The sequence below is a fragment of the Orbicella franksi genome, chromosome 13 (genome assembly GCF_964199315.1).
Source record: "Orbicella franksi chromosome 13, jaOrbFran1.1, whole genome shotgun sequence".
NCBI classification, from domain to species: Eukaryota; Metazoa; Cnidaria; class Anthozoa; order Scleractinia; family Merulinidae; genus Orbicella; species Orbicella franksi.
The window spans coordinates 12320275-12348256 of record NC_138157.1 but is presented as its reverse complement, the minus strand read 5'-3'; the positions used below and the strand labels follow the sequence as shown (position 1 = coordinate 12348256).

At 39.7% G+C, this 27982-nt stretch overlaps 2 protein-coding genes across 5 annotated transcripts; both read left to right on the top strand.

Moving 5' to 3' along the window:
• The first annotated feature begins 15 nt into the window (after window positions 1-15).
• On the top strand, window positions 16-26584 carry LOC145466630 (uncharacterized). Of its 4 annotated transcripts, none has more exons than XM_081450338.1 (11): window positions 16-1604; window positions 12258-13483; window positions 13855-13968; window positions 14581-14831; window positions 17214-17475; window positions 18104-18217; window positions 18906-19156; window positions 19598-19859; window positions 20489-20602; window positions 21384-22034; window positions 23210-26584. In XM_081450338.1, the coding sequence occupies exons 2-11, from the start codon at window positions 12283-12285 to the stop codon at window positions 26284-26286; spliced, it is 6297 nt and encodes a 2098-aa protein (XP_081306464.1). In that variant the 5' UTR covers window positions 16-1604; window positions 12258-12282; the 3' UTR covers window positions 26287-26584. The 4 variants fall into 4 exon arrangements, with proteins under 4 accessions (XP_081306464.1, XP_081306465.1, XP_081306463.1 ...); XM_081450339.1 differs by having other exon boundaries at window positions 16-1617; window positions 12258-13282; XM_081450337.1 differs by having other exon boundaries at window positions 16-1617.
• LOC145466185 (uncharacterized) lies at window positions 26521-27919 on the top strand (the record flags this gene model as incomplete). The annotated part of the gene is made up of 1 exon (XM_081449937.1): window positions 26521-27919. A coding segment is annotated over one exon (606 nt), but the record flags the coding sequence as incomplete, so codon positions are not given.
• Window positions 27920-27982: the final 63 nt, after the last annotated feature.

Sequence of the window (27982 nt, the reverse complement as noted above, 5' to 3'; positions counted from 1 at the left end):
AGGAAACTTTTTTATTATGAAGCAAATGTATGCTTCTGGACAGCGATCCTCAACAGCACACATTGCTAATTCATTACATTAAGGCAGGGTATAAAGAAAGTGCAAAATAGTTGTAAGGAATTATTGGTTTCACAGTTGTTCATTTGTTAGATCCAATGAAGTGCTGCATGGACATAAAGCAATTAATGGGATCAAATTCCCTGTTCCAGTCAACAAATTATTGGACACATGATTAACTGTTACAAAGGACTATTCTATTCTGTCTCCTTGGTTACTTTCGGATTACACCCTCTTTGAGTGTTACATACATAGGCGACATATTTCAACCATCTTTCAACATGCCATCCTTTCAACATGCTATGCAAGCGGCTGAAAGACCCTTTAACTGTGAAACTGGCAATTCTGGTTATTAGCGGAACAAATGACAAATAGATTTATTTATTTATTTTATTTATTACAATTTATGGCATACAAAAACAGAAGCCAAAGGATGAAATGCAGAAGAGTCAAAGAACCCATATTAAAGCAGATCACCAGTGGTACTAAAATGAAAATAATGATACAAATAAAATTACGGTAGTAATAAATATTGAATATAACAAGAGAAATATTAAAAAATGAATAAATAAATAAAAATTTACTACTCCATAAAAATCCGTAATGACAATTGCTGACCTCAAATGAATGAAGAAGATATTAGACTTGGCATGTTTCCCGATTTACGGGATAATTCAAACGATTTTAGTGTAGTCGGTCCGCTCTCAATAGTGACTTCCGGTTGAACTGGGCCGCTACTGCCCAGTTCTACAGTCAAACCAAGTGAAGCGTACCCCTCAAGATTACATTAATGAATTGATTATTTAAATATTGAACCCGCTAATCGTTTCAGGAATGCAATAATAAATTGATTATTGGAAAATTGGACCCACCACTCGCTCCAAGAATACGGTTAGGTTCAATATTCAAATAATCAGTTCATTAAATGTAATCTTGAGGGGTACGCGTCACTTGGTTTGACTGTAAATATTTGAAAGATGTAAACATTCACTTGCACAACAGTACACTTATCTCTCAGGTAATGACTTCTTGATATTCCTAGCCTTGGTTTGATGTCAAATAAGTCCATTTTTCAAGACTAAAAGTCGAGTTCGACCGTAAAGAAGTCAGTTTTGCTTACATTTCTGACGCAGGCCAGGTTACATAGCAATATGGCATGTCGGGTGTAAACTACTTTCGGAGGGTAAGAACTTTTGAAGGGTAGGGAGGAGGGCGAGCTGCTTTTGGATAGCTAAAACGTGTGGACCAATCCATCTTAATAAAAGAAAGATGTTTATATACATTGAGAGAAGAGAGGATTAAATTTTAGGCTCCTAGCGTTACACAGTGTTTCTAATTTTGTGATGCGGTGGCGATGGCCGCCGGCCGAGTAACCAGAGAAATGTTGCGTGACAATTCTTGTTGCCAAGAGGACAGAAATCTTGAGATGACGTCATCCGCCCTTCTAACTTCCTCTTTCAGTTTGAAGACTTTGAACCAACATGACGGTGGGGTGCTTGCAGCTTTCAACTTGCTCTCTTCTCTTCCTTAGTTCTCCGTGAATGCAGGTTTGTCGTAAATGTCAGTATTAAAAGCACTGTAACCTGGATATGTAATATTTACATATGGCTTTTTAATACATCGGTGACAATACTACACTGTTCGGTTTCCTCGTCCAGCGGATCTCTTAACTTCACGTTGTCGCATGCTGAGTTGAAATACATTCTATTGAGTGAAGCTCAATTTAAAACAGTCTGTGATAGTTATGGATATTGCATCTAACGTCTTTGATATTCAGTTGTCACGGCAAGGTATGGGAAACTCGCTATAGTTTGTTTATAAGTTCTGTTAGGCTCAGTTCAGACGTCGAACTTTTCATGAGCCGAACTTAATTCGAATTTGGACCGACCCAAATTATCAAAAGTACACCTGTTGATTCAGACGTCGAACTTAATTCGCCGAACTTTATTTAGTTTAAACCAAAACACATCGAAATGTCAGCGATTTTCAGGCAAAGTAAAAACTGCTTGTAAAATGCGTTATAATAAGTTATACATTAGGTTCGGCTCATGAAAAGTTCGACGTCTGAATCAAAGCCGTTCCAAAGCCGAAATTCCCGGCTGAGCTGGGCGGGAAGAACGGCTTGGCCGTTCCAAATTCAAATAGCCGTTCTTAACTGATTCAGACGCCGAACTTTTCATGTACTTAATTCAATATAATTGGTTCGGCTCATGAAAAGTTCGGCGTCTGAACTGGGCCTTACCCGTTTCAGACTGATCATTGATCATTTATACGTCTGTTACTCATCGAAATCAGCAGAATCTATAATCAGCATGTTTTACCGGAAAAGAAACCTTTTTGGGATTCATTCTTCAGCCGCTGATTTATTTCTTATGTCAGTGACATGATTTCATCGTTGTAAGAACATTTAATTAGGAGTTGTTTTGAGCGTGGCGGAATGCGTCTGATATTTCAAGCTGCAAGAAGCACATTGTTAGGGTGGAAAGTACTACGGTAATTCTGCTACAATAATATTTATTCAAACGTGTGATTATTATGTCCTTTATAGATGAATCACAAGACAAAAAGTGAGCTAAGTTTTTCACAAGTTAATTAATCAGTGGTGCAATGCTTAGAGTCGTAAAAGTATGATCGCAATGTTATGTGAATGATATTTTGTATAAACCAGACTTTGTTTTGTTTAACACATTCCAAATGAAACAAAATGCATGACATATAACCTTGAGAAGACGAAGTTATATCAAAGTTCTTAAAAGTTATTTAAAGTGAAACCTGCTAAACAGATCAATTTCATTCTGCTTAATTGAAAGCCCATGCCAGAGCAAACGATCACGAAGGCAATTTATTCTATAGCCGTTGATAAAGCGTGACTCCTCTAATCTGTCTGCCAGACAGTTAAAAAAAAATAAAATAAAACAAGAGGCCCTTTGTTTGGCTGTCTCCTGTGATACTATTGCGCAATTGCACAGCGGAGGCAGAGAGTATGAAAGTGATCAGCTAGAAATCTGATATTTTTTAGACCTAATACCTAGGGTATGTTATAGCCTGCGTAGCTTGGCGGATTTTAAACAATTTTAGCGCGCTAAGAAAGCCGCGAAGCCGCGATAACGAGCGCCAAAGAGCGGCGAAGCCGCGAGGAGCCTGGGAGAGATACAACTGAGAAACCGCCTGCAGGGATAACCGGCAACTTTTTGTTAGTACGGGCCATGGCCATTGGCTCAGAAGACTAATACATCAATCAAAATTTTCGCTTATCTCCCAAGGGACAGCTCCAAGGAACAACACTGATTACAACGCAGATCTTTGGCGTGTAAACAGAAAATAATTGAGAAAGCGTTGTCGGAAGCGTTTTCGCGCCTGAATATTCTTCGCGACTCTCTCTCGAAATTGTTAACTGCCAAACACGAGCAAGAAACAGCTGAAAACAATTTGTTTCATAGGAGATATGTGATGGCCGTTTTCCCAACAGGCTTTGGCAAAAGCATGATTTTTACCGTGTTTCACTGTTCTCGCTCGCCAGACAAGAATGTTGTCGTCTAGGAGAGCCAGTATCGTTGTTAGACTTTGCGCTTCGCTGCCATCGAGCAAACACCGCATCGAATAGTTTTGCTTTGGTAGACTCTACAGTATCACAGTGACTTTTCCCTGCCAAGTTGGCTGGGAGTTTCTTATTACGCGTCGTTTATCTTTCAAGGTCAACCGATCGATCAATGGGCTTTGTTTGACTTGGTGCGCCGGCTGCAACAAGCGGACAATCATCAACTAAGCTTATCAAACACACGTAGTCTGAAATGGTTTTTCGAAAACGTTTAATAACTCGGCAACTACGTAAACGTTTAATTAAAAAGTTTTAAACAAAGTCGCACACAAAATTTTTGGGCGAACTCGAAAAGTTGGGTGCGACAGAGGTGGTAGGCTCGATTTCCGCCGCTTTCTCGAGTCCGGTCTGCGTTCCTCTCCGAGAAGAGACGGCTGGACGCGTGAGCGGGGGCGAACTGGAAATAGAAATTTTATAGTGGGGGCGAACTCGCCATGGGGCGAAACCGGTATCATTCGCTCTGATTAGCTGTGTTGATATAGCCTGTTCGCAGGCTCCCAGCGAGGGCGGAAAAAAATTTGGCAAGCGAAGCGTGAATCTGCGAGCGAAGCGAGTAGGAGTCGGAGCGTGAATCCGCGAGCGAAGCGAGTGGGACCGCTTTCGGGTCGTCCCGCTCGCCCTAGGCTACACTCAGTTAGCTCGCCCTAAACCCAACCGGGAGCCTGTTCGCAGGCTATGTTAATACGATTCACTAAACCTGTCATCGGGTCGTCAAACTATGAAATGGGGCGGCAATAAAAAAATGCCGGTAATCCAGACAATCAGTTCCTCGCGGCTTCGCTGCTTTTTGTGCTCGCACTCAAATTGCTTAAAAAATTGCTTAAACCGCCAAGCTACGCAGGCTATTTATATTATTTTTCCTTGGACCATCTCTCATCCAATATCATATTACAAAACCAAGTGTAATGCTACTGTAACGTTACGTTAAATAAATAACGTATTTACATTTGCGGTCTTTCACGAATGCAGTACGATTTTGCCTGATGCGGGCCCCCGAGGAGGGGGGTAACTCCCTTATATGGGCTATATAGGTATGTGCGGCCCCAAAGGGTATGGTTTTTCAGCTGTATTGGTCATAAATAGGATGTCGATTTTAGCTGATTTTGGCCATTTTGGTCATAAATAGGGTATGGTTTTTGCACTCTCGCCTTGATATGGGTATGTTTTTAAGAAGAAGCCACTTTTCATCATTATCGAAAAGAAAATCGGCAAAAGCCCTTCACAAATTATGTTTACGGTTATTTAACATTGGTCTTAACTAAGGGAACTAATTATAACGCAGGTCCGAAACAGGGTTTTGATTTAAGGGTTAGGTCATAAATAGAGTTTTGAATTTCTGGTCAGGTCATAAATAGGGTAGGGAATATCGCAGATTTTGGTCATAAATAGGGCAAGGGTTTTGGGAAGCGGGCCGCACACCCCCACCCGATTTTTCTGGGAGTCCCCCCCCCCCTCCCCAGGATGCGGCCATTGTTGATAAAGGGTAAGATATTTACACTCGTCATTACATGTTACAAGTTATTTCTGTGAGTCACAATGGTTCACTTATTTTCAGAAAATGTGGATTATACATAAGTTTTTAATTGGCTCTTAATTGTGATAGATAACCTTTAACTTTCAATTTCCAAAACCAGCCGACATTCACGGGGAGAATAAAGGCGTAAAATGAAGCAGGAATGAGTTTAGTCTATGAAACAGATTACCGGAAAGTTGCAAATACTACCACCTTGGTAACATATACTTATGGCGGGCTGCGAAAACGTGTGGGCTGGTCCATCTCAATGAAATAAAATATTCTTGATACATTGAGAAAAGAGAGGTGTAAATCTGCTTAAGAATAACTTATTTCACACGAACTAAAGTGAATTTTTAATATTACTAGGTCTTTTAAAACGAATATCGTGTCACTTTGGTTCAGCTTGATGTATCTGTTGTTTATATTCCCGTTGTTTTCCATAACATGTCAATTTACACTACTTTTGGACGGTTGTTACCTTATAATTAAAAGTATCGCTTCTTTTGGGATACTTGCTAACAACCACAGATCTAATCAATTCTTCCTGAACGAGGTATTTGCCGAGCGTTTGAAAACGTGTATTGTTTTTATATAAATATGTTTTTGCTTTTGTCGCATCCGATTAGACTCAATCCAAAGAGCAGACACGGACATGTTATAGCAATGTTAATGTATCTGTTTTAAATATAAAGTTTGAGTTGATCAAAGCTGTAAAGCATTGCATATTTTATGTAACTGATCTAGTCTGTCCTTAGACCCTCTATTTTGACTTGAGTTCGTCGAGATCGCAAGCTTAGCAAAATATTAACTCGGCGCGTGGGACAGACTAAACTTGATCGACAAATAAATATAAAGTATACGATTTCTTCAAGAGAAAGTCAGCTTTATTTAAACAGGGCAGCCCTTCGAGTGCTAGGCTGGTATGAGGAGGGGCCCTGACTATGATATGTTTTCACGAAACTTATAATAACTGTGCAACTTACGCTTGATTTCATATTGTTCTATGTAAGATTTCGGGGAGTGTCTAATCAGCGCGGGTCGCGGGTAAATTGGTGCGGGTTAACTAAGACAGTGTCTTAGGCAGTAAAATGTCGTGAGTTAAATACACTGTCGTAGTAAAATTCGCTTTGTGTGTTTTAGTATTTTATGTCCGAGCTAATACAGAGGTTAAGTATGACGTTAACTTCAGATGGCAAACGGCAAAGATAACCTCTGATTTTGAGTTCTTTTCTTGTAATCCGTAAATAAAGCACACAAAAATGGAATAACGTTTCCTACTATTCATTGCAAATACAAATAATTTCACTCTACTCTACACACAGCTGACGAGAGACGGCACAAGTTTCATTTTTGCTGTTTGCCGTTTGCCGTAAACGCCATGCTTAACCTCTCTAATGGCAGTTAATCTTAACTTGAACACGGCCTTCCTACGCTTTTATAATATTGAGAAACTAGAAATGAATGTTTTGAGTAAGACATCGCCTTGCTGGTTCAACTGGTATTTGAAAGAAAGCCGTATCCGTGAACCGGATTTTCTCGATATTTCCCGTGTAATGAAAACTATAACAAAATTCTGGTACGTGATTGGTTATCAATAGCCCCGTTTGAGCATTAATAGGACAGTTTGCAGGTCATGCTTGTAACTCGCCCTCTGGTGTAAAAACGGTTAAAATTAAGCGTACCCTAGCGTACGTAGACGTGTTTTCTTTCCAAAGCCCTTTACGCTCTCTCACAAACCAAAAAACACTGCTACGAAGGTCAAGCATTCGCAGGATGTTCCATCGGCTGAACTATTCATCAGACTCAACCCTTTGAATACCAACTACGCATATATATGCGTAATTAATGGTCGTGCTCTTTGTACCACTTGTGACGTCATCAATTTAAATGCCATCAGATATTCTTGATAAGCAGATAGTAGTACTAGGCTAGGCCTTTCCGCACAATGGTCAGGTTTAGATATCGACGACATTCCAACGTCGCAAATCGAAAAACAACGTTATCAGTTTTGGTGCAAAAACGGTGGTAAAATGGTCCATTACGCCTATGATTGATCAAGGTCCATTTCTAGGCTTCGCCCGTAATTAATATCCAACTTTTCACGGCAGCCAGAAAGAACATACAATGCAGAAGGTAGCCAGTGTAAAAGGTCCGAGAAAAACAGAAAGGAAAGGGGTAACAAACAAAATTGAGAACGGTTAATGGCAAAAAAATTTTGGCTTATGCGCATGCCCAGAATTGAAATTTTGCTCAGTTTTGTACCTAATCCTCGAAAAATCTCTCGTTTTAGTGAAAAAAAAAGCTTTCTTAGCAAAACTTAGGCTTATTTAGCGTCATGGCAGCTAAAAAACCTGACTAAACGGTTAAAAACGGTATTTTTTGGCGAAAGTTTGGTATTCAAAGGGTTAAGTGAGTGGCAATAAATCAAAGTATTTATTACTAAACTACCCAATGATGTGCAAAATAATTTGTCCGGCTGAAATCTAGCACTAATTGCCTTGGTTTAGAAGATTTTCCTTTCAGTTATAAAATACAGTCACGCATCGTGTTTAACGTTAACGTTGAATGAAAATTAAGGATCCTTCTGAGAAAGCTTCTTTGAAAACAAGCTAACCCAACGAAATGAAAATGTCGTGGATTCATGAGCTTGCTTGGTGTTTGCCCGATTAACGTTTTAAAAACTTGACAAATAAAGGTAACTTGGTTAATTGCAACCAAGTTTTGAGTCAACAAGTTCGAGTTAAGAGGCTACTCTATTGGTAAGCTATCCTCTTTTAACTTATTTATCGTGGATTCAGCTACTGACAATTTGTCAGCCACAATACTACCGGGGGGAGGGGGGGTGTAAATTAGTCTAAGAGGGTATGCTGTCGACACAAAGCACACTCGGGCAAAAATTAAACATAGTTTCCGTTACAAAATGTTGACCTTACGGGATCTACTACTACTGGGCGGGGTTGTATTTGTATAAAGGAGCTGCCCCGGGATAACCGTTGGTGTGTTACCCGACACTAACAAAACTTCGCTGTCGGTTAAGGAGAACTGCTGTGCAAGATAACTGTTCTCCGGCACTCTGCAAATATCTAGTATTGTCCACATGATGTGTTTACATAGTTCTTTGCCCGAATTTTTTGGAAAATGTTCATATTCACGCGAGGGATTACGTCCAATTTCAACTTTGTAACCGGAGCTTTCACTCTTAGAATTAACTACAATAAAAGTCCCTTCGAGAGACGACTGCGAAGAACTTTATTTAGCTTGCTTTGCCTTTTGAAGCCTCTGTAAGGGCCGATTTACACGGTACGACTTTCTCGCATGCGACAAACTTACGACAGGCCAACGAAAAGAATTTTTTCGTGTAAATCAAACCTACAACTCGCTTACGACTGTTGTGTAGGTCAAAAAATGTCGCGGGATTTTAAAACATGTTTTAAAACGCTGCGACAACAAAATGACGTATTTTGTGACAAATCTCTACTGAGTAGGGGACGAAGGTGAAGTTTTCTTGCGTCAAAATGGTGGACGAAGTTGTTGTTGGCTCTGATTCACATGACCTCGTTTCTCGAAACGTACGGAACGGATTAAAGCGAAAAACAGCTCGTTAGAAAGTTTTTCAAAGTGCAGGAGAGCCAAAATATTTGTTTACTGTTTGTTAGAACTTTCGCTCCAAAAATCCCGATGCAAACTTTTGCATATTTAATTTTGTAAGTGAAATGTCGTGCGCTTGTAAACGGGTCTAAGTCATGCCGTAGGCCCGTCGTAAGCTTGTCGCTTGCGACAAAGTCGTACCGTGTTAATCGGCCCTAAAAATAGTCTGCTTCGTATCGGCCTGTAACGACCACCTCTTGCCTCGTCAGACCCCAGGTTGTTTAAGTCACCGGCCCTATCCTCCCCCCTTAGATCTTCTATCCGAGGCCTTTCGCCCTTTTTAGTTGACTTCTTTTCGCTTCGTCTTGTCTTTGCCAGGGAGGGACCACTGCCTCCCTTGCCGTTGCCATTTTAAAGTGCCTTATATTCTACTTCCGGCTGCACGATGTCTCGGGCATCAGCATGAGCTGCATAGAGAAGGGACATGTTCATACGGTCTCTTTTCACCCAGTTGGCGTGAATGGTTTCCGCTTGATTCATTTTCGGAGTACTTAATAACGGTACGATTCGACCCACCTGTGTAAATATTTTCGATCGTTGTCCTCTTCATTAAAATTCTCTAAGTCTTCCTTGGCCTTGTTGACGATTGCACAGTTCTTTAAAAACGTCTTCTGCCTTCTTTTCTTAACTTTCAAGCCTGCCGGTTCCGGCAATCTTAGAAAATAACATTTGCTAGTCTTGACTCTTTCCGATCCAGGGCATGGGGACCAACTGACCGTCGCAAACCCTCCATATTTGGCTATGCCATATCAGTAACCCAGCCACGAAGATTAAAGTTAAGAAATACTTCTTATTTCGACTTTCTTTCCTTAGAACTTCGTAAAAGTTGTTCTAAAAAAGCTCGACTTAGCAGCAGTCTCCACTTTCACATTCCGTTGTGGCGAGAGGTACAAGTCTTCTGATTAGAGAATGATTGACGCTAGCAGTCAGTGAAATCAAACCTTTGCACCTCTTTGCCTTCCCGTCGAAAACACAAAATTCTTGACTCAAGATCTGGTCTTCAGTTCTGTCCATGCTAAGTGCGAATTTTGCTCTAAACTTACTGGTCTTAAAAACAAATGACGGCTTATCAGCATTACCACGCCGGTCATTTAATTTATAAACATAATATGGGTCACGAGAAAGGAACAGGTGTTTTAAAAATGTTATTGAAGATAGGTCTACCAAAGATCATCCTTTACTGGTGTTTATAATCTAGATAGGACCCTGCGCGCGCTCTGATTGGTCAAAAACCCATGTTTTATCAGAGTTTATAAAATAACTGAGATACTACGCACGCTCTGATTGGTTAATAGAGTTGCTAAACCTATGTTCTATTATACCGGTAAACCACGGTTCCCGATCTATGGCGGCTCTACGCGGGAACTAGAGAACTCGGAACTCTAGCGATAACAAATATAATAAACAGTTTTGCCTTTCACTGGTCGAGATATCAATAACACGAATATCTTTTCACTCAACATAAAAATTTGCAAGGAAAAAAAGGACCAGAAGTTGGTCGTCATATAAAGTTTTATCTGTTTTTTCCGCGGCAAAAATTTTACGCCGACTCCGGTTACGCTTGAGATTAAAATTAAGGAAGTTTTAAACCCTTTTTTCAGTGCTTTCCACGATCTGTGGAAGACGGAGTCAGCTGGGCTTGACTGATCAATTGGGGTTGTCAAAAAAGCAGGGAAAAGATTTCCTTCTATCAGAAATTTTGGGTTTAAATTAAGCTTAAATGCATGCATGCATGACACGATAAATGAATTTGGTTTCTATAAGCTTAGCTTTCAAGCAATAGTTTTCATTCAGCAAAATACAGAGAAACACGGACTTCATAGCCTTCAGCACAAGTCAATAAATTCTGAATAAATTTCGGAAGCAGCGTTTTTGTAACTAACCTTTATTCCATTCGCAAAACTTTGGAAAGTTTAATATCGTTAAACACTGCGTTGAACCACTTCGCCAAGCATAAGAACTTTGGACTACTTGCAAACTTTTCCTACCGTCTTCTATTTTCATGATGACCGATTCCACCTACGAATCCCTGCATTTCCCCGTCAGAATACTTTTGAGTTAATTAATATTCTTTTGCCTTTCACCGATAACCTTTTCCTTTCCCTTCTTTAAACTTTCTTACCGTGAAATGTTTTCGTCGTTTTGCCCTGCGAATTTCGTGTCCAGCGCAGAGTCTGTGCTTTCATTCTTTCAGTCGCTGTGATTGGTTTGTCGCGTGATCTCATGAATTTGATGAGAATAAGCAACTTGATCACGAACAGTACAGTACATTTTCCTCTCATTGACAGGCTTTTTCCATAGTTATTTCATAAAAGCGATAGACCATTCTTTCTATGGGTTTACCGGCGCAATAAACCACTTGAGATGTTGGGAGAACACTCGAAAAGCCTGTAAATCACTCGCCTAACGGCTCGTGATTTACAAGCTTTTCTCGTGTTCTCCCAAGATCCCTTGTGGCTTATTGCGCCAGTAAACCCAGAGAAAGAGTGGTCTATTGCTTAAATATAGGAAAAGCCTGTTTTATTGTTTTGCGCGTGTAAAATCTATATCATAAAGCAAATGAAGAAGCTTAAGCCGTGTATTACACTGTGATAAAACACTCTGGACATTTGAGAACACTCGAGAAATGTAGAAAACACTCGCCTGCGGCTCGTGTTTCCTACATTTCCCTCGCGTTCTCAAATCCCCGCCGTGTTTTATCACAGTGTAATACACGGCTCAGGCTTCTTCATTTGTTAAATCAAGACGTTTATTTCAGGTTTTTTGCTTATGATTACTTTTGCGTGAGCCGCGCTGTTTACTCGCAACCCGCGCCGCTTATCCGCGACCCACGCAGTTTACCTGCGACCCGCGCTGATTAGACACTCCAAAGGTTTCCTCCCATGCGTTCTTGATCCGTCTCATGTCAGAGTTCGTTGTGTTCTCTTTTTTGAAATTGTTTCGCCTGTTTTATGACTTGAAGGCTGCAGCATAATCTGATTAGCTGTCGACCAATTTATCTCTCGTTCTTTAACAAACAAATGAACGCAATCACATCGATATAGTTGCGGAAGAAATTCCAAAAGTATGAAACATTCCTTACAGTGACTTCTTACTTATTATATCAGGCGTTTTGCAAGAAACCTTTTTAAATCTTAAGTGGACCGCTTAAGAGGTCCGCTCAATACAGGTTTGACTGTAATATTAAGATGTCCAAAGGCGAATGAGATGGAAATTAGTTCTACATTACTGTGAGTCTAACAGCAATTTTGGGATTGTTATTCCGGTCTCAGTTGAGTCTTGAAAAAGCTTGGCTTATTTAATCTTTATATTTAGCTCAGTAAGGAAGCTTGACGCCATATGGCTGAAGCAATCAGATGCAAAGGCTAAAATGGGCAATGTTTTTAACATGTAGACACTTGTATGGTTTTTACAAGTCTGCTTCTTTTTCCCTCGTAGGAGTCTGATCTCCCGGCATGTGGCAATGACTTCACCTTCACAGAAATCTCGAAAACATGGCGAGCTACATCCATCCCCTGGCAAATTACATGTAACAATACTAGCGTCAGAATGGAGATCAACTAAAGGCGGACTCTCCACCATAAACAGAGAATTAGCCATAGAGTTGGCTAAATGTCCTGAGGTGCAAATCTCTTTCTTTGTTCCACAATGCAGCGAAGAAGACAAGAAAACGGCCCTTGGTCACCACATTGAAATTGTCGAGGCAACAAGACTGACTGGGTACGATGAACTAGAATGGCTTAGCTTTCCGCCAGATCATTTGCAAATTGATGTCATCATTGGTCATGGGGTGAAGCTTGGTCACCAAGCACAAGTAATAAGGAAGTCTCACAAATGTAAGTGGATTCAAGTTGTCCACACAGACCCAGAGGAACTGGGAATGTATAAGTCCTACCAAAATCCGATTTCCACGGGCGAGAAGAAGCACAAAGTAGAAGTGGAACTTTGCGAAAAGGCTGACTTCGTTGTGGGAGTTGGGCCGAAGTTGTGCGAGGCCTTTCGCAGATATCTTCGCTGCTGTAAAAAAGATGAAACCATTCTTAATATTACCCCTGGTGTCTTTGATGAATTTGTGGATGTTGAACACGCTGCTGAAGAGAGAGAACGATGCGGCATTTTAGTGTTTGGTCGCGGAGATGCTGAAGATTTTCAGTTAAAAGGTTTTGATGTTGCTGGCAAAGCCGTCGCTGAGTTGAATGACGCTCATCTTGTTTTCGTCGGTGCACCTGAAGGAAAGCACGAGGACATAGCCAAGCGTCTGCTTGAGTGTGGTCTTCCTGCTCACCGCCTGACAGTGAGAAGCTTCCTTCAAAACAGAGAGGATTTGAAACGACTATTCTGCGAAGTAGATCTTGTACTGATGCCTTCCAGAACAGAAGGATTTGGCTTGACAGGTCTAGAGGCATTATCAGCTGGTCTCCCTGTACTTGTCAGCAAGAACTCAGGATTTGGAGAAGTCCTAGGTAAAGTACCGTTTGGTTCAGCATGTGTGATTGATTCTGAGGAACATCTGGTGTGGGCTGAAGCTATCAAGAAAGTCTGGAATAAAGAAAGAGAGACAAGACTTCAGGAGGCTGAACTGTTACGTTCTTCCTATAAGAAGAATTACAACTGGGCCAAACAAAGTCGAGGTCTTGTTAACCAAATGTTAACCCTCGTTGATGGTATGTACTTGTAGGGCATTTTTGTAGGATATCTACAAATTTATAACTAGTGACAGTGACTGTGACGTGAAAAAAAAAAAAAAGGTGTTTTATCAAATTTTGTATCACCACACATTAAGAATGATAAACTGGATACTGGACCCGGCTGTCCAAAGTATGACCAAACTAATTCGGTGAAACTGTGATTTTTGATTTCAGGTCTGTAATGTTTCAGTGAAGCCGTTATGTTGATATTTTTCGACTTCACCCAAAAACAGTTCTCAGAGAAACACGTTTAATTGTATTAGTGTTAATCGGCATACCAGGCCAAACTGCTGAATTTCAAAAATGGCTACTCTTTTGTTTAACTTAAAATATCTCTCTGTTTGCAGGTCAAACCAATTTTGTTAAAGATTCAGCTCAAAGCCGAAAACGCAAATTTCCTGCAGTTTCATCGTCTTCTAGTACCCAGGATACCAAGAGGATGCTTGTCGAGGACCATGCAGGTAAATGGCAGCTCCGAACTGTAACAATTTTATAAATAAGTCATGTTATGTCCAGCTTTGCAGGAAGTTGTAAGATTACGAAAATTGTAATACACTCGAACCTCTTCTTACGGACACCTTTATATTACGGACAGTTAATATTTGATCCCAAAATTCGAGAATTCATACATTCTTAGACAGTTCATTTACCTCTATGATACGGACACTTCCATACTCTTCATTAATACTAATATGGAAAATTGAGGAGACGATGAACTTCACCTAGGTTCTTGGTGCTTAGTGGCACACGAGACCTCAAGAAGAGTAAGGATCAAATAATGAGTCCAATAGGTTAGAGCGGTTTTCAATTGAGAGTCGTAGAACGAAAACACCAAACCAATTACTTACCAATTAGACTACTCAGCGAAGCTGAAAACCTAGGTAACCCAAAACCAAAACCCAAGTCAGTAATTGCGTGATTACTTTCGACAATACAATACAGTGTTTTTACAATGTTTCGTCGTGACTTGCAATAATAGATTATGTATAAACCAGACAAACGCGTGATCATTTACTCAGCTAAACAATTAGATAGACGATTACTATAACGGCAGTAATTTTGACTGCTTCCAGCTATGAAAAGTATTCGTGATCTACAGCAAATGGAGAGTGATCCAAAGGAGTCCAACAAGAAAACTGACGCAACAGGGAATCTGCAAAAGATTGCTTCAGACAAGGGATTCAGCATTTGTGACAACCCAGGATCTGGAAACTGTATGTTCTACGCACTGTCAGAGCAGCTTCAAAGCGTGAACGGAATCGAAATTTCGGTGACTGAACTGCGGAAAATGTTAGTCGGATTCCTCAGGAACTCGCCCAAACTGGTAAGTCAGCGGTCCACAGGTGTCTTCTGATGTGAATGAAAGTGTGCTTTGTATAATACTAGGAAAACAGGGCTCTGAAATTTCTTCGAGAAACTGATGATGGAATTTGAATATTATAGTCCTTTCTCGAGCACGTAATCATAGTTATTGCCAGGCAAAATAACCAGCAAAAGCTTTGGTATCACTAGGAACTTTGTGTCCCTGGCCCAATCGAGGGATGTTACCTTATTAGATAAACTGTGTCAACATAATTCCATAAATCTACAATCGTGGACAAAAGTCCTTGGGACACTTATGTAATGTCACGGATTATCTGTGTTTTAGAACTGAAGTATGAAGAAAACGCTGCTATATCCTTTATAAATGGGTTGCTGTCCCCCCTCCCCACCCAACACAATGTTGAAAATCAGTTGAAATTGCACGTAGTAGTTTTCAACATTGTATGGGGGCTAGGGGGGGCGAGGTTAGGCAGGTGAAGTTGTATTCGCGCCTGGCGTGTACGCAAAAGCGCCAAAAGTGAAAATTTGTCCCAAGACTTTTGTCCATTGATTGTCTGGATTTCAGTTGAGAAATAAAATGTCACTTTTCAGCGGTTTTCCACAGTCTAAATGTGTTTTCTCTCGACTCTGTGAATAGATCGTAGTACAAAGATTATTTCTGAGATATTTTGTGGTTTGTTTAAGCTTTTTTTTTTCTTTTCAATTTTTCCCAACGCAAACGCGTGGCGTAAATGGGAATTTGTTCTATCTCATACTCGCGCGTGCAGTATTTGAAAGGACACACGTGGTTAACGCTCAAGGCAGCAACGAGCATAAGGCATTATAGATTATTGTGCATATGACAAGAATTTTTGTCGAACAGCGAGTGAAAGTCTTTTTTTTTTTTTGAAGGAAAACGGAAGATTCTCACACCGGGAAGTCGCGCGGAAATGTCAAATGTCGAAGTCATCTGTATCATGAATATGATACATGCAGTAAGCGGGCATCGTAAACTATAATTTCGTCCAAAGGGTACCGAACCAAATATTAGCACGTTGTTTCCCGCCAGTGGAAGTCATTTCTTTTATTTATTTACGAAACAATATTGTGTGACATTTTTTTAGTGTTGCGGACACTCCTTATTTGCATAACTAAACAGTTCTCAGCAACAGTGCTCACTTTAAAACCTTAAAGTCTACCTACTTATTTCCGAAAGCCCGCATTTAAGACATGTCGAAAAGAAATGTGTTTGGTAATCGATCTTTCTACACCTTTATAGCTGGTAAAAACTTAATTTTGAGCTCTGCAAGCACGGTACTCACTTTCCATTTGTTAAGAATTGTTTAAAGTCAATTCTTCCATAATGAACCAAGTGAGTACCGTTGTATTTACTGCTAGCGTGCTGTGACGTGACTTTTGTGAAGCAATTCCGAAACAGTACCATAAATCTCGTGTTGAAAAGTAGTTTCGCTAGTTTTCTTACTTAGTTGATATTTAACATTGACGAAACACTGTTTTTCTTCGCCACTGAGTACTGTGCGACGACCAATAAACGGTGACGTCACTACAAAGAGCATAGCGCCTCAGTATACTTAAACGTGCTGTAATAACTGTTAAGGTGATCACTAAGATTGAATTAAATACCAAATTTGTCGTTTAAGTACTTGAAGTATCTGCAAAACTGTACATTATAATGTAAACAATTCGTTACGTATCCAAATCAAGCGACGCCGTTAACACTGCCATCACATAGAAAAGTTTCTAGATTGTTTGAGATCAACACCCTTCCCGATCGGTCCAAAACCACTGAAAAATACGGAAAAGCTGTGTAAAAGTCCTTAGAAATGCCCTTCTCATCTCAGATGTTCACATTCTCGGGTTCTAAATGGATTTAGGGTTAAAAAACATCCTGATTGTGCATATTTCCACGAGACGCGAAAATCAGACAATCGTGGACAAAAGTCCTTGGGACACTTATGTAATGTCACGGATTATCTGTGTTTTAGAACTGAAGTATGAAGAAAACGCTGCTATATCCTTAATAAATGGGTTGCTGTCCCCCCTCCCCACCCAACACAATGTTGAAAATCAGTTGAAATTGCACGTAGTAGTTTTCAACATTGTATGGGGGGTAGGGGGCGAGGTTAGGCAGGTGAAGTTGTATACGCGCCTGGCGTGTACGCAAAAGCGCCAAAAGTGAAAATTTGTCCCAAGACTTTTGTCCATGATTGTAGTAACAACCTGGTTAGGTTTTGAATACCCATTCAGTGTAAAAACGTGAATTATTGTCAAGAATATTGAAAACCAAACGCCGTTTACTTTGGTATAGGCCAGGGCGACTGTCATATCGTGTCAGCTACTTTTAGTTCATTCAATTAACTTTAAACTTTTTTCGCTCTCAAAGACCGATGGAACAGATTTGTTCAACTTTGTCCATGGATACCCATCTTGGGCTGATTACTTGAGAAGCATGGAAAAGAATGGCACATGGGGCGACCACTTGGTTCTCCGTGCCGCATCAAGCTGCTACAAAACTCCCATTCGTGTAATCAGCAGTCTTGACTTTGATTTAGTCATCAATCCAGATCATCTTGCTGGCAACACCAGCCTGCTTGTTTTGGGACACATCCACGAGAAACACTACGTTAGTCTGCAACCAACACAAGGTAAGTTGCAAGGATTTGATAAGCCAGTAGAGCCAACATAAAAAATTTGTTCTCTCGATTTTAACGTAATTAACAAGTGGCTCCCAATTAGTTTGCTGTTTTAGCTCAATAGCAGGAATTTTCCCAATTTTGTTGAACCCGAAATTCAGATGACACCTGTGGTGCGATGTGATAGTGTAGCTATGAGGAAACATGATTTTCAGTTTTCCTTGACATGGTATTATAACAGGGTTTCAAGAAGATAACTTTAGATGCAGATGATAAAAGAATTTTTTTTAAAATAGTCAGTTTAAGCTTTAGTTTTAATAAATTTCTTTCAAGTCGCCACAAATAAGACATCGTTGATATCAGCAGTCTAAGTATTTCTTCTGGTATGAACGTTGGGTGACTGACCGATGTAAGTGTGAATTTTGATTTCAGTTGTGTAATGTTTCAGTGAAGCCGTTATGTTTACATTTTTCGACTTCACCTCTAAAACAAAGAGTAGTGAGAAGCACTTTTGCATGTTCATTTAACTTTTAATACTGTATTGGTGTTAATCGGCATACCAGGAAGAACTGATGATTTTCAAAAATGCAAACTTTCTGGCTAATCTTTTGTTTAATTCAAAATACATTTCTATGTGCAGGGCAAACCAATTTTGTTAAAGGTCCAACTCAAAGCCGAAAACACAAATCTCCTACAGTTTCGTCTACTTCTAGTACCCAGGGTACCAAGAGGATGCTAGGCGAGGACCATGCGGGTAAATAGCAGCTCTGAACTGTAACAGATTTATAAATAAATCATGTTATGTAACTTTGCAGGAAGTTGTAAGTATACGAAAATTTTAATACACTGTCTCGAACGTCTTCTTACGGGAACATCTATATCACGGACAGTTAATTTGGTCTCAAGAATCCAGAATTCATACATTCTCAGACAGTTCATTTACCTCTATAATACGGACACTTCCACACTCTTCATTAATACTAATATGGAAAATTGTGAAGACGATGAACTTCAGATAGTTTCTTGGTGCTTAGTGGTACACGAGACCTTCAGAAGAGCTAGGATCAAATAATGAGTCCAATAGGTTTGAGCGGTTTTCAATTGAGAGTCGTAAAACGAAAACCAAACCAATGTACTTACCAATTAGACTACTCAGCCAATCTGAAAACCTAGGAAACCCAAAACCAAAACCCAAGTCAGTAATTGCCTGATTAAGGCTGTAGACACTGAAATTCCAAACCCCAATTTGTTGTTATTTCGTTCAATTCCTATTCTTTCTTAGTTTTAGTTCAACGTTTAGTCTCGAAAAAGTATTTGTATGTATGTATGACTTGCAGCAATATATAATATCATGTATTAACCAGAGGAACGCGAGGTCTTTTACTTAGCTAACCAATTAGATAGACGATTATTATAACGGCAGTAATTTTGACTGCTTCCAGCTATGAAAAGTATTCGTGATCTGCAGCAAATGGAGAGTGATCCAAACGAGTTCAACGAAAAAACTGACGCGACAGAGAATCTACAAAAGATTGCTTCGGACAAGGGATTTAGCATTTGTGACAACCCAGGATCTGGAAACTGTATGTTCTACGCACTGTCAGAGCAACTGCAAAGCGTTAAAGGAATCCAAATTTCGGAAGCAGAACTGCGGAAAAAGTTAGTCGGATTCCTCAGGAACTCGCCCAAACTGGTAAGTCAGAGGTCCACAGGTGTCTTCTGATGCGAATGAAAGACGGTGTGCTTTGTATAATATTAGGAAAACAGGGCTCTGAAATCTCTTCGGGTAACTGATAATGGAATTTAAATATTATAGTCTTTTCTCGAGTACGTAATCATAGTTTTTGCCGGGCAAAATAACCAGCAAAAGCTTTGGTATATATCACTAGGAACTTTGTGTCCCTGGCCCAATCGAGGGATGATACCTTATTCAGTAAACTATATGTCAACATAATTCCATAAATCTAGCGACAACCGGGTTAGGTTTTGAATACCCATTCAGTGTAAAAACGTGAATTATTGTTAAGAATTTGACAACCAAACGTTTATTTTGGTATAAGCCAAGACGACTGTCATATCGTGTCAGATAGTTTTAGTCCATTCAATTAAGTTTAAATTTTTTTTTCTCTCAAAGACCGATGGAACAGATTTGTTCAACTTTGTCCATGGATACCCATCTTGGGCTGATTACTTGAGAAGCATGGAAAAGAATGGCACATGGGGCGATCACTTGGTTCTCCGTGCCGCAGCAAACTGCTATAAAACTCCTATTCGTGTAATCAGCAGTCTTGGCTGTGATATAATCATCACTCCAGATCATCTTGTTGGCAACACCAGCCCGCTTGTTTTGGGACACATCCACGAGAAACACTACGTTAGTCTGCAACCAACACAAGGTAAGTTGCAAGGATTTGATAAGCCAGTAAAACCAACATAAAATCTTTGTTCTCTCGATTTTAACGTAATTAACAAGTGGCTCTCAATTAGTTTGCTGTTCTAGCTCAATAGTAGGAATTTTCCCAATTTTGTTGAACCCGAAATTCAGATGACACCTGTGGTGCGATGTGATAGAGTAGCTATAAGGAAACGTGATTTTCACTTTTCCTTTGACATGGTATTATAACAGGGTTTCAAGAAAATAACTTGAGATGCAGATGAAAAAAAAAAACCTTTTTAAAATAGTCGGTTTAAGCTTTAGTTTTAATATATTTCTTTCAAGTCGCCACAAATAAGACATCGTTGATATCAGCAGTATAAGTATTTCGTCTGGTATGAACGTTGGGTGACTGACCGATTTAAGTGTGAATTTTGATTTCAGTTGTGTAATGTTTCAGTTAAGCCGTTATGTTTACATTTTTCGACTTCACCTCTTAAAGAACAGTAGTGAGAAGCACTTTTGCATGTTCATTTACCTTTTAATGTTGTATTAGTGTTAATCGGCATACCAGGAAGAACGGATGTTTTTCAAAAATGCAAACTTTCTGGCTAATCTTTTGTTTAATTAAAAATACCTTTCTGTGTGCAGGTCAAACCAATTTTGTTAAAGGTTCAACTGAAAGACGCAAACACAAATCTCCTGCAGTTTTACCTGCTTCTAGTACCCAGGGTACTAAGAGGATGCTAGGCGAGGACCATGCAGGTAAATAGCAGATCTGAATCGGCAGTAACAGATGTATGAATAAATCATGTTTTGTAACTTTGTAGGAAGTTGTAAGTATGCGAAAATTTTAATACACGTACTGTCTCCAACGTGTTCTTACGGGAACATCTATATCACGGACAGTTAATTTCAGCTCAAAAATCAAGAGTTCATACATTCTTAGACAGTTCATTTACAACTATAAGGCGGTTGCTTCCATAATACGGACGCTTACTATCTTTATTAAAACCAATAACGAAAACTGTAAAGACAATGAACTTCACCTAGGTTCTTGGTGCTTAGTGGTACACGAGACCGCAAGAAGAGTTAGCATCAAATAATGAGTCCAATAGGTTTGAGCGGTTTTCAATTGAGAGTCGTAAAACGAAAACCAAACTTATGTACTTACCGATTAGGCTACTCCGCAAATCTCAAAAGAAGTAAAGCAAATGAGCAAGTTAAACCAACATATAGAATATAGAGTATAGAATATAGAGAGTAATTCGCATAAATTAAATACGCACGTAAAAAGAATGTTCGGAAAAATGCAAAAAGCGCTAAAATTAATGTTTGTTTAAAAGAATGTTAAATTGTCTCAGGAGTGGGCATGAATTATTGTCAGCTTCAAAAGTTTTGGCCGTGTGCCATGATTCCAGTGTCTTTCACCGAAATTCAGAATTGCTTGGCCTTTAGGACCATGATAACAAAGCATTAAATAACATCCTAGGGAAGTAGATTGTAAGAGGTGACTCATCAAGTCTTTTTATGTGAATTGTTGTAGGCACTACTCCCAAATTAACCTCCACGAAAGAGGAATCCAATTATGCTCAGTTGTGTCAGATTCTGGTCACTGTGGGTTCGGGAGTCCTGAGGGAAACATTTGACCGAATCATTCCACCACAAAATCTTCAGGAACATTTGGAAGACTATCAAAATCATGACACACTGCGGTCACTTCGAAAGCAAAGAATCCTCACTTCAAAGCAATGGGGTCAACTGTATCCTGATCGCGCTTCCTCGGTGGCATCCGAAGACTTTGACCCTACACTTCTTATGGTTCTGTTAAGGAGAGTTTGTAAGTTGACTCCACCAATAGCTGGCTGGGACGCACCTCCTCATGCAGCAGACACCAGTCGCGAGGCTGACATAGCCCGCGTGAGGTATTTCATGAATACTGTGCTTGACCATGCAGACAAATCCCGTGTTAGTGATGCAGTATTTGTTAACTACTGCGAGAACATCCGGGAAATGCTGGTGAGATTAGGAGGAGATCGTTATGGTGACGTTATGGACAAAATCATGCATCAGAAAACGAACCCTATCACCGAGGAACATTATAAGGAGCTCCTGATGCAGTGGAAAAAGAACGAGGACTGCATCAAGGACAAAATGAATGAGCTGGATAGTGCGACGGAATCTTCTGGAGATCAGGGTGAGTTGTAACAATAGTTAGACATGGAATAATCATGTCAGAACCGACTCTTGTCAGTATTCGGATCGGCTGATTCAGTGACTTCATGTTATTCCATAAATGCCTTTTTATTGAACATTTGAAAATGCAACTAACTTAAAGAAAACAAAGAAATACAGACAGTCAACCTTGGAATTTATCCCCTGAAAATTGGAGAAAAACAGGGCCTTTCTCGTCATCGACGCCATTCCGTAAAATAATCACTTTCCTAGCTGTGAGGACGGAAACTTTCCCAACGAGCAGAAAAAAAGGGTACAGCAAAACTGCTAAAGAGGGTAAGCCAAAAAGAACATGCAGAACTCAAAGAAAACTTTAACAAATTTCCCTATGTGTGCACGTTCCAACAAAACATTGAAAAAATTGCCTCGTTCAAGAGAGGTTCTTGCGTGCTCAGCTTTTGCGTGCTCAGCTTCAATTACTCGCGATAACAGCGCCCAACTCCGTCCCCCCCGGGGGACGGGGACAGTTATATATAGCTATATGCAGCGTCCAATTGCTGTTTTGAGGTAAAATAGAACACCGAGGTTAAAGGCTTAAAATATTTTACCTTAGTTTAACTTGCATTTTCCAAGACTAAACAAAATTTGATGAGTACCAAGTTATTTGCAACTGTTTTGAAAGAGGAGAATAGTGTTTTCTTTTGACTTGGTATTAATAACGGCATATTCGGACGTTTTTATTCTCGCTCCCTCTACTTTGAAAATTTCAAATGTATACCTTTTAAATTGTGATTCTGTGATTCTTCAGGAGGAGGACATTTTGCCGGTCAACATTTATTCATAATATTTATTTAGTACATTGCAATAGGAAAGTCAGTTTGTTACACTTATGTCATACTGTAGCTTTTCAGTGGTGCTGATAGGGAAAGCGGTCTTTGCTGTTAGAACGCAGTGCCTGAAAATTCCGATAAGACAATGGCCCTACAGAATTCAAAAACTTTATTTATCAAGTGCCAAAAGAGAGATCAAGCAAGTCCACAACGTAAACATCCCTGATATCTTATGCATGGTAAACATAATTGCAAAGTATATAATTTTTGCCTGTCAGGTTTAACCGAAGTAATTTATATTTCTTAGCTTAGTTAAAGTAAATAGCATATTTTCTAATCTAATTAAGTGTCGTTTTCTTTTTTCTAGGCATGTCTTATCCAGCGCCTGAGATAGAAGGGATCCGCCAGCTCTACAAAACCCGTGAAGGCAGTGTGCTGCCAGTACCATGGCGTGAAGATTTCAGCTTTCATCTGGATGAGATTTTCACCAGGCTCAGGTTTTTGAACAAAGAAAAAACAAGAGGAACACTGGCTGAAGAAATCACCAACATGACAGCTATCTTCAAGGCGCATGAAGGAAGTCAGAAGCCACGGACTGTTTTGATTGAAGGAGATCCTGGTATGGGAAAGACAACTTACTGTCAAAAGCTGGCGTATGACTGGGCAAATGGACGGGAAGAATGGGACGAGTCTTTTCCAGAAATCGAATTGCTGCTTCTGCTTAGATGCCATGATATCGAGACTAACATCTGGGAGGCTATCGAAGAACAAATTCTCCCCAAAGATATTAACGAGGAATCCAAAGAAAACTTTTTCAAATTCATCCGTGAAAATCAGTCCAAAGTTTTGTTAGTACTTGATGGCTTAGATGAAGTGGATGATCCTAGTAAACTGGCCATGTACTTAAAACTTGCTGAAGGTAGAGAATTCTCTAAATGTCGCATCGTTTTTACATCTAGACATGAAGTTGGAATGAAATTTAGGCGATTCTGTGATACCTTGTGGGAAATTGTGGGATTCACTACGGAAGATGCAGAAAGTTTCATCTTCAAGTATTTTAAAAACAACAGACCTTTGGCTGACAAACTCCTAGAACAACTTTCACCTTGGTCAGGATCTAGAGACTTACGTCAAATGATGGCAAATCCTTTAAACACCACTTTACTTTGTCTTCTTTGCGAGGATTTCCAGGGTTCTTTTCCGACGAGCAGGACTCAGTTGTACGTTGAAATTGTACTCTGTGTTTTGAGAAGATATGAAGAGAAGAACCAATTGGCGAGTACCAACGACGACCTGATTAAAGTTTACGAGAAAGAGCTGATACATCTGGGCCATATGGCGTTCAAATCTCTGTGTGAAGGACAGCTATATATTGAAGAAAGCAGATTTGATTGCAGTTCCACTGTTTTAAGTCTTTTAACTAAGTTTGGATTTTTATCAGTCCAAGTCAGTCTAGGTAGTCGAAGAAGACGTTGTGTGCGTTACGGATTTACGCACAAGAGCTTTCAAGAATTCTTTAGTGGTTTCTATCTCGCTTCGAAGATTCTCAGCGGAGAAGTTGACTGTGACACAGTAGTGACTGATGAGAGATATTTAGATGAATTGAACCAAGTGTTTTTGTTCATGAGTGGAATTGTTGTCTCACAATGCGAAGAATACGCAGTGTGTCTTGTAAAAAGCATCGCCGCACACATAAACGGCGAGAGTGAAATAAGCAGGAATCTGAAATTCGCGTTTGACTGTCTACAGGAGTGCGTAACCCATAAGAAAAACCTTCAATCGCAGTTGTTGCATACTTTTGGTTCCCACCTCGACATTACGGCTTTAAAGTTATATGGTGAAACATTACTTGATGGATCGCTGAACTTTGAGTATTTCTGTGAGACTCTTACTGTAAATACCGTATTGACTAAGTTGGATTTGACTTGGAACAATATTGGTGCTTCTGGTGCTGGTTCCCTCTCTGATGCTATTAAAGTCAATACCGTATTGACTAATTTGGGTTTGAGTTTGAACAATATCGGTGCTTCTGGTGCTGCTTCCCTCTCTGATGCTATTAAAGTCAATACTGTATTGACTAATTTGGATTTGAATTGGAACGATATTGGTGATTCTGGTGCTGCTTCCCTCTCTGATGCTATTAAAGTCAATATCGTATTGACTAATTTGGATTTGCGTTTCAACAATATTGGTGATTCTGGTGCTGCTTCCCTCTCTGATGCTATTAAAGTCAATACCGTATTGACTAATTTGGATTTGAGTTTCAACAATATTGGTGCTTCTGGTGCTGGTTCCCTCTCTGATGCTATTAAAGTCAATACCGTATTGACTAATTTGGGTTTGAGTTTGAACAATATCGGTGCTTCTGGTGCTGCTTCCCTCTCTGATGCTATTAAAGTCAATACCGTATTGACTAATTTGGGTTTGAGTTTGAACAATATCGGTGCTTCTGGTGCTGCTTCCCTCTCTGATGCTATTAAAGTCAATACTGTATTGACTAATTTGGATTTGAATTGGAACGATATTGGTGATTCTGGTGCTGCTTCCCTCTCTGATGCTATTAAAGTCAATATCGTATTGACTAATTTGGATTTGCGTTTCAACAATATTGGTGATTCTGGTGCTGCTTCCCTCTCTGATGCTATTAAAGTCAATACCGTGTTGACTAATTTGGATTTGAGCAATAACAGGATTGGTGATTCTGGTGCTGCTTCCCTCTCTGATGCTATTAAAGTCAATACCGTATTGACTAATTTGGATTTGAGTAAGAACAATATTGGTGATTCTGGTGCTAGTTCCCTCTCTGATGCTATTAAAGTCAATACCGCATTGACTAATTTGAATTTGAGGTTGAACGATATTGGTGCTTCTGGTGTTGGTTCCCTCTCTGATGCTATTAAAGTCAATACCGTATTGACTAATTTGAATTTGAGACAGACCAATATTGGTGCTTCTGGTGCTGGTTCCCTCTCTGATGCTATTAAAGTCAATACCGTATTGACTAATTTGAATTTGAGTGAGAACAATATTGGTGCTTCTGGTGCTGGTTCCCTCTCTGATGCTATTAAAGTCAATACCGTATTGACTAATTTGGATTTGAGTGAGAACAATATTGGTGCTTCTGGTGCTGGTTCCCTCTCTGATGCTATTAAAGTCAATACCGTATTGACTTATTTGGATTTGTTTTATAACGGTATTGGTGATTCTGGTGCTGCTTCCCTCTCTGATGCTATTAAAGTCAATACCGTGTTGACTAATTTGGATTTGAGCAGTAACGGGATTGGTGATTCTGGTGCTGCTTCCCTCTCTGATGCTATTAAGGTCAATACCGTATTGACTAATTTGGATTTGAGGGATAACAAGATTGGTGCTTCTGGTGCTGCTTCCCTCTCTGATGCTATTAAAGTCAATACCGTGTTGACTAATTTGGATTTTGAGCAGTAACGGGATTGGTGCTTCTGGTGCTGCTTCCCTCTCTGATGCTATTAAAGTCAATAGCGTATTGACTAATTTGGATTTGAGGGATAACAAGATTGGTGCTTCTGGTGCTGCTTCCCTCTCTGATGCTATTTAAGTCAATACCGTATTGACTACTTTGGCTTTGACTAAGAACTAGATTGGTGATCCTGGTGCTGGTTTCCCCTCTGATGCTATTTAAGTCAATACCGCATTGACTAATCTGGATTGAGTTTCAACAATATTGGTGCTTCTGGTGCTGATTCCCTCTCTGATGCTATTAAAGTCAATACCGTATTGACTAATTTGAATTTGAGTGAGAACAATATTGGTGCTTCTGGTGCTGGTTCCCTCTCTGATGCTATTAAAGTCAATACCGTATTGACTAATTTGGATTTGAGTGAGAACAATATTGGTGCTTCTGGTGCTGGTTCCCTCTCTGATGCTATTAAAGTCAATACCGTATTGACTAATTTGAATTTGAGTGAGAACAATATTGGTGCTTCTGGTGCTGGTTCCCTCTCTGATGCTATTAAAGTCAATACCGTATTGACTTATTTGGATTTGTTTTATAACGGTATTGGTGATTCTGGTGCTGCTTCCCTCTCTGATGCTATTAAAGTCAATACCGTGTTGACTAATTTGGATTTGAGCAGTAACGGGATTGGTGATTCTGGTGCTGCTTCCCTCTCTGATGCTATTAAGGTCAATACCGTATTGACTAATTTGGATTTGAGGGATAACAAGATTGGTGCTTCTGGTGCTGCTTCCCTCTCTGATGCTATTAAAGTCAATACCGTGTTGACTAATTTGGATTTTGAGCAGTAACGGGATTGGTGCTTCTGGTGCTGCTTCCCTCTCTGATGCTATTAAAGTCAATAGCGTATTGACTAATTTGGATTTGAGGGATAACAAGATTGGTGCTTCTGGTGCTGCTTCCCTCTCTGATGCTATTTAAGTCAATACCGTATTGACTACTTTGGCTTTGACTAAGAACTAGATTGGTGATCCTGGTGCTGGTTTCCCCTCTGATGCTATTTAAGTCAATACCGCATTGACTAATCTGGATTGAGTTTCAACAATATTGGTGATTCTGGTGCTGATTCCCTCTCTGATGCTATTAAAGTCAATACCGCATTGACTAATTTGGATTTGAGTTTCAACAATATTGGTGCTTCTGGTGCTGGTTCCCTCTCTGATGCTATTAAAGTCAATACCGTATTGACTACTTTGGATTTGAGTGTTAACGGTAATGACTTATATGGATTTGAGTTGTAACGATATTGGTGCTTCTGGTGCTGGTTCCCTCTCTGATACTTTTAAAATCAACACCACTTTGACTAATTTGAATTTTTAGGCGGATCCAAACTGGTGATTCTGAACGTGCCTCCCTCTCATACACAAACGGTCAATAATGGGTTTAGTTTAATGGTTTTAGGTTTTAATGCAATGATTAGGTCTTGTAGCTAACTATATTCAGTATGTTGCTGACTGTATATCGCGCAAGTGTGTAAATACTTCATTTTTTTTGTTACAAAACTGATTTCCATGGAATTGCTGTAAATTGTTGTAAAAGTTGTTATCGCTAGGAACATGACAGTTGTAAATATACAGTATGGCTTCCAGAAGAGAGTTGTCCTGAGTGTCTCTAAATCTTGATCTTAAAAACCATTTAATTGTAAAA

Excerpts from the sequence above, each read along its gene's own strand:
- LOC145466630 (XM_081450337.1), top strand. Across the intron at positions 13,484-13,854 it reads AATGTTAACCCTCGTTGATG|GTCAAACCAATTTTGTTAAA; the intron begins GTATGTACTTGT and ends CTCTGTTTGCAG. Across the intron at positions 20,603-21,383 it reads GCTAGGCGAGGACCATGCAG|GCACTACTCCCAAATTAACC; the intron begins GTAAATAGCAGA and ends GAATTGTTGTAG.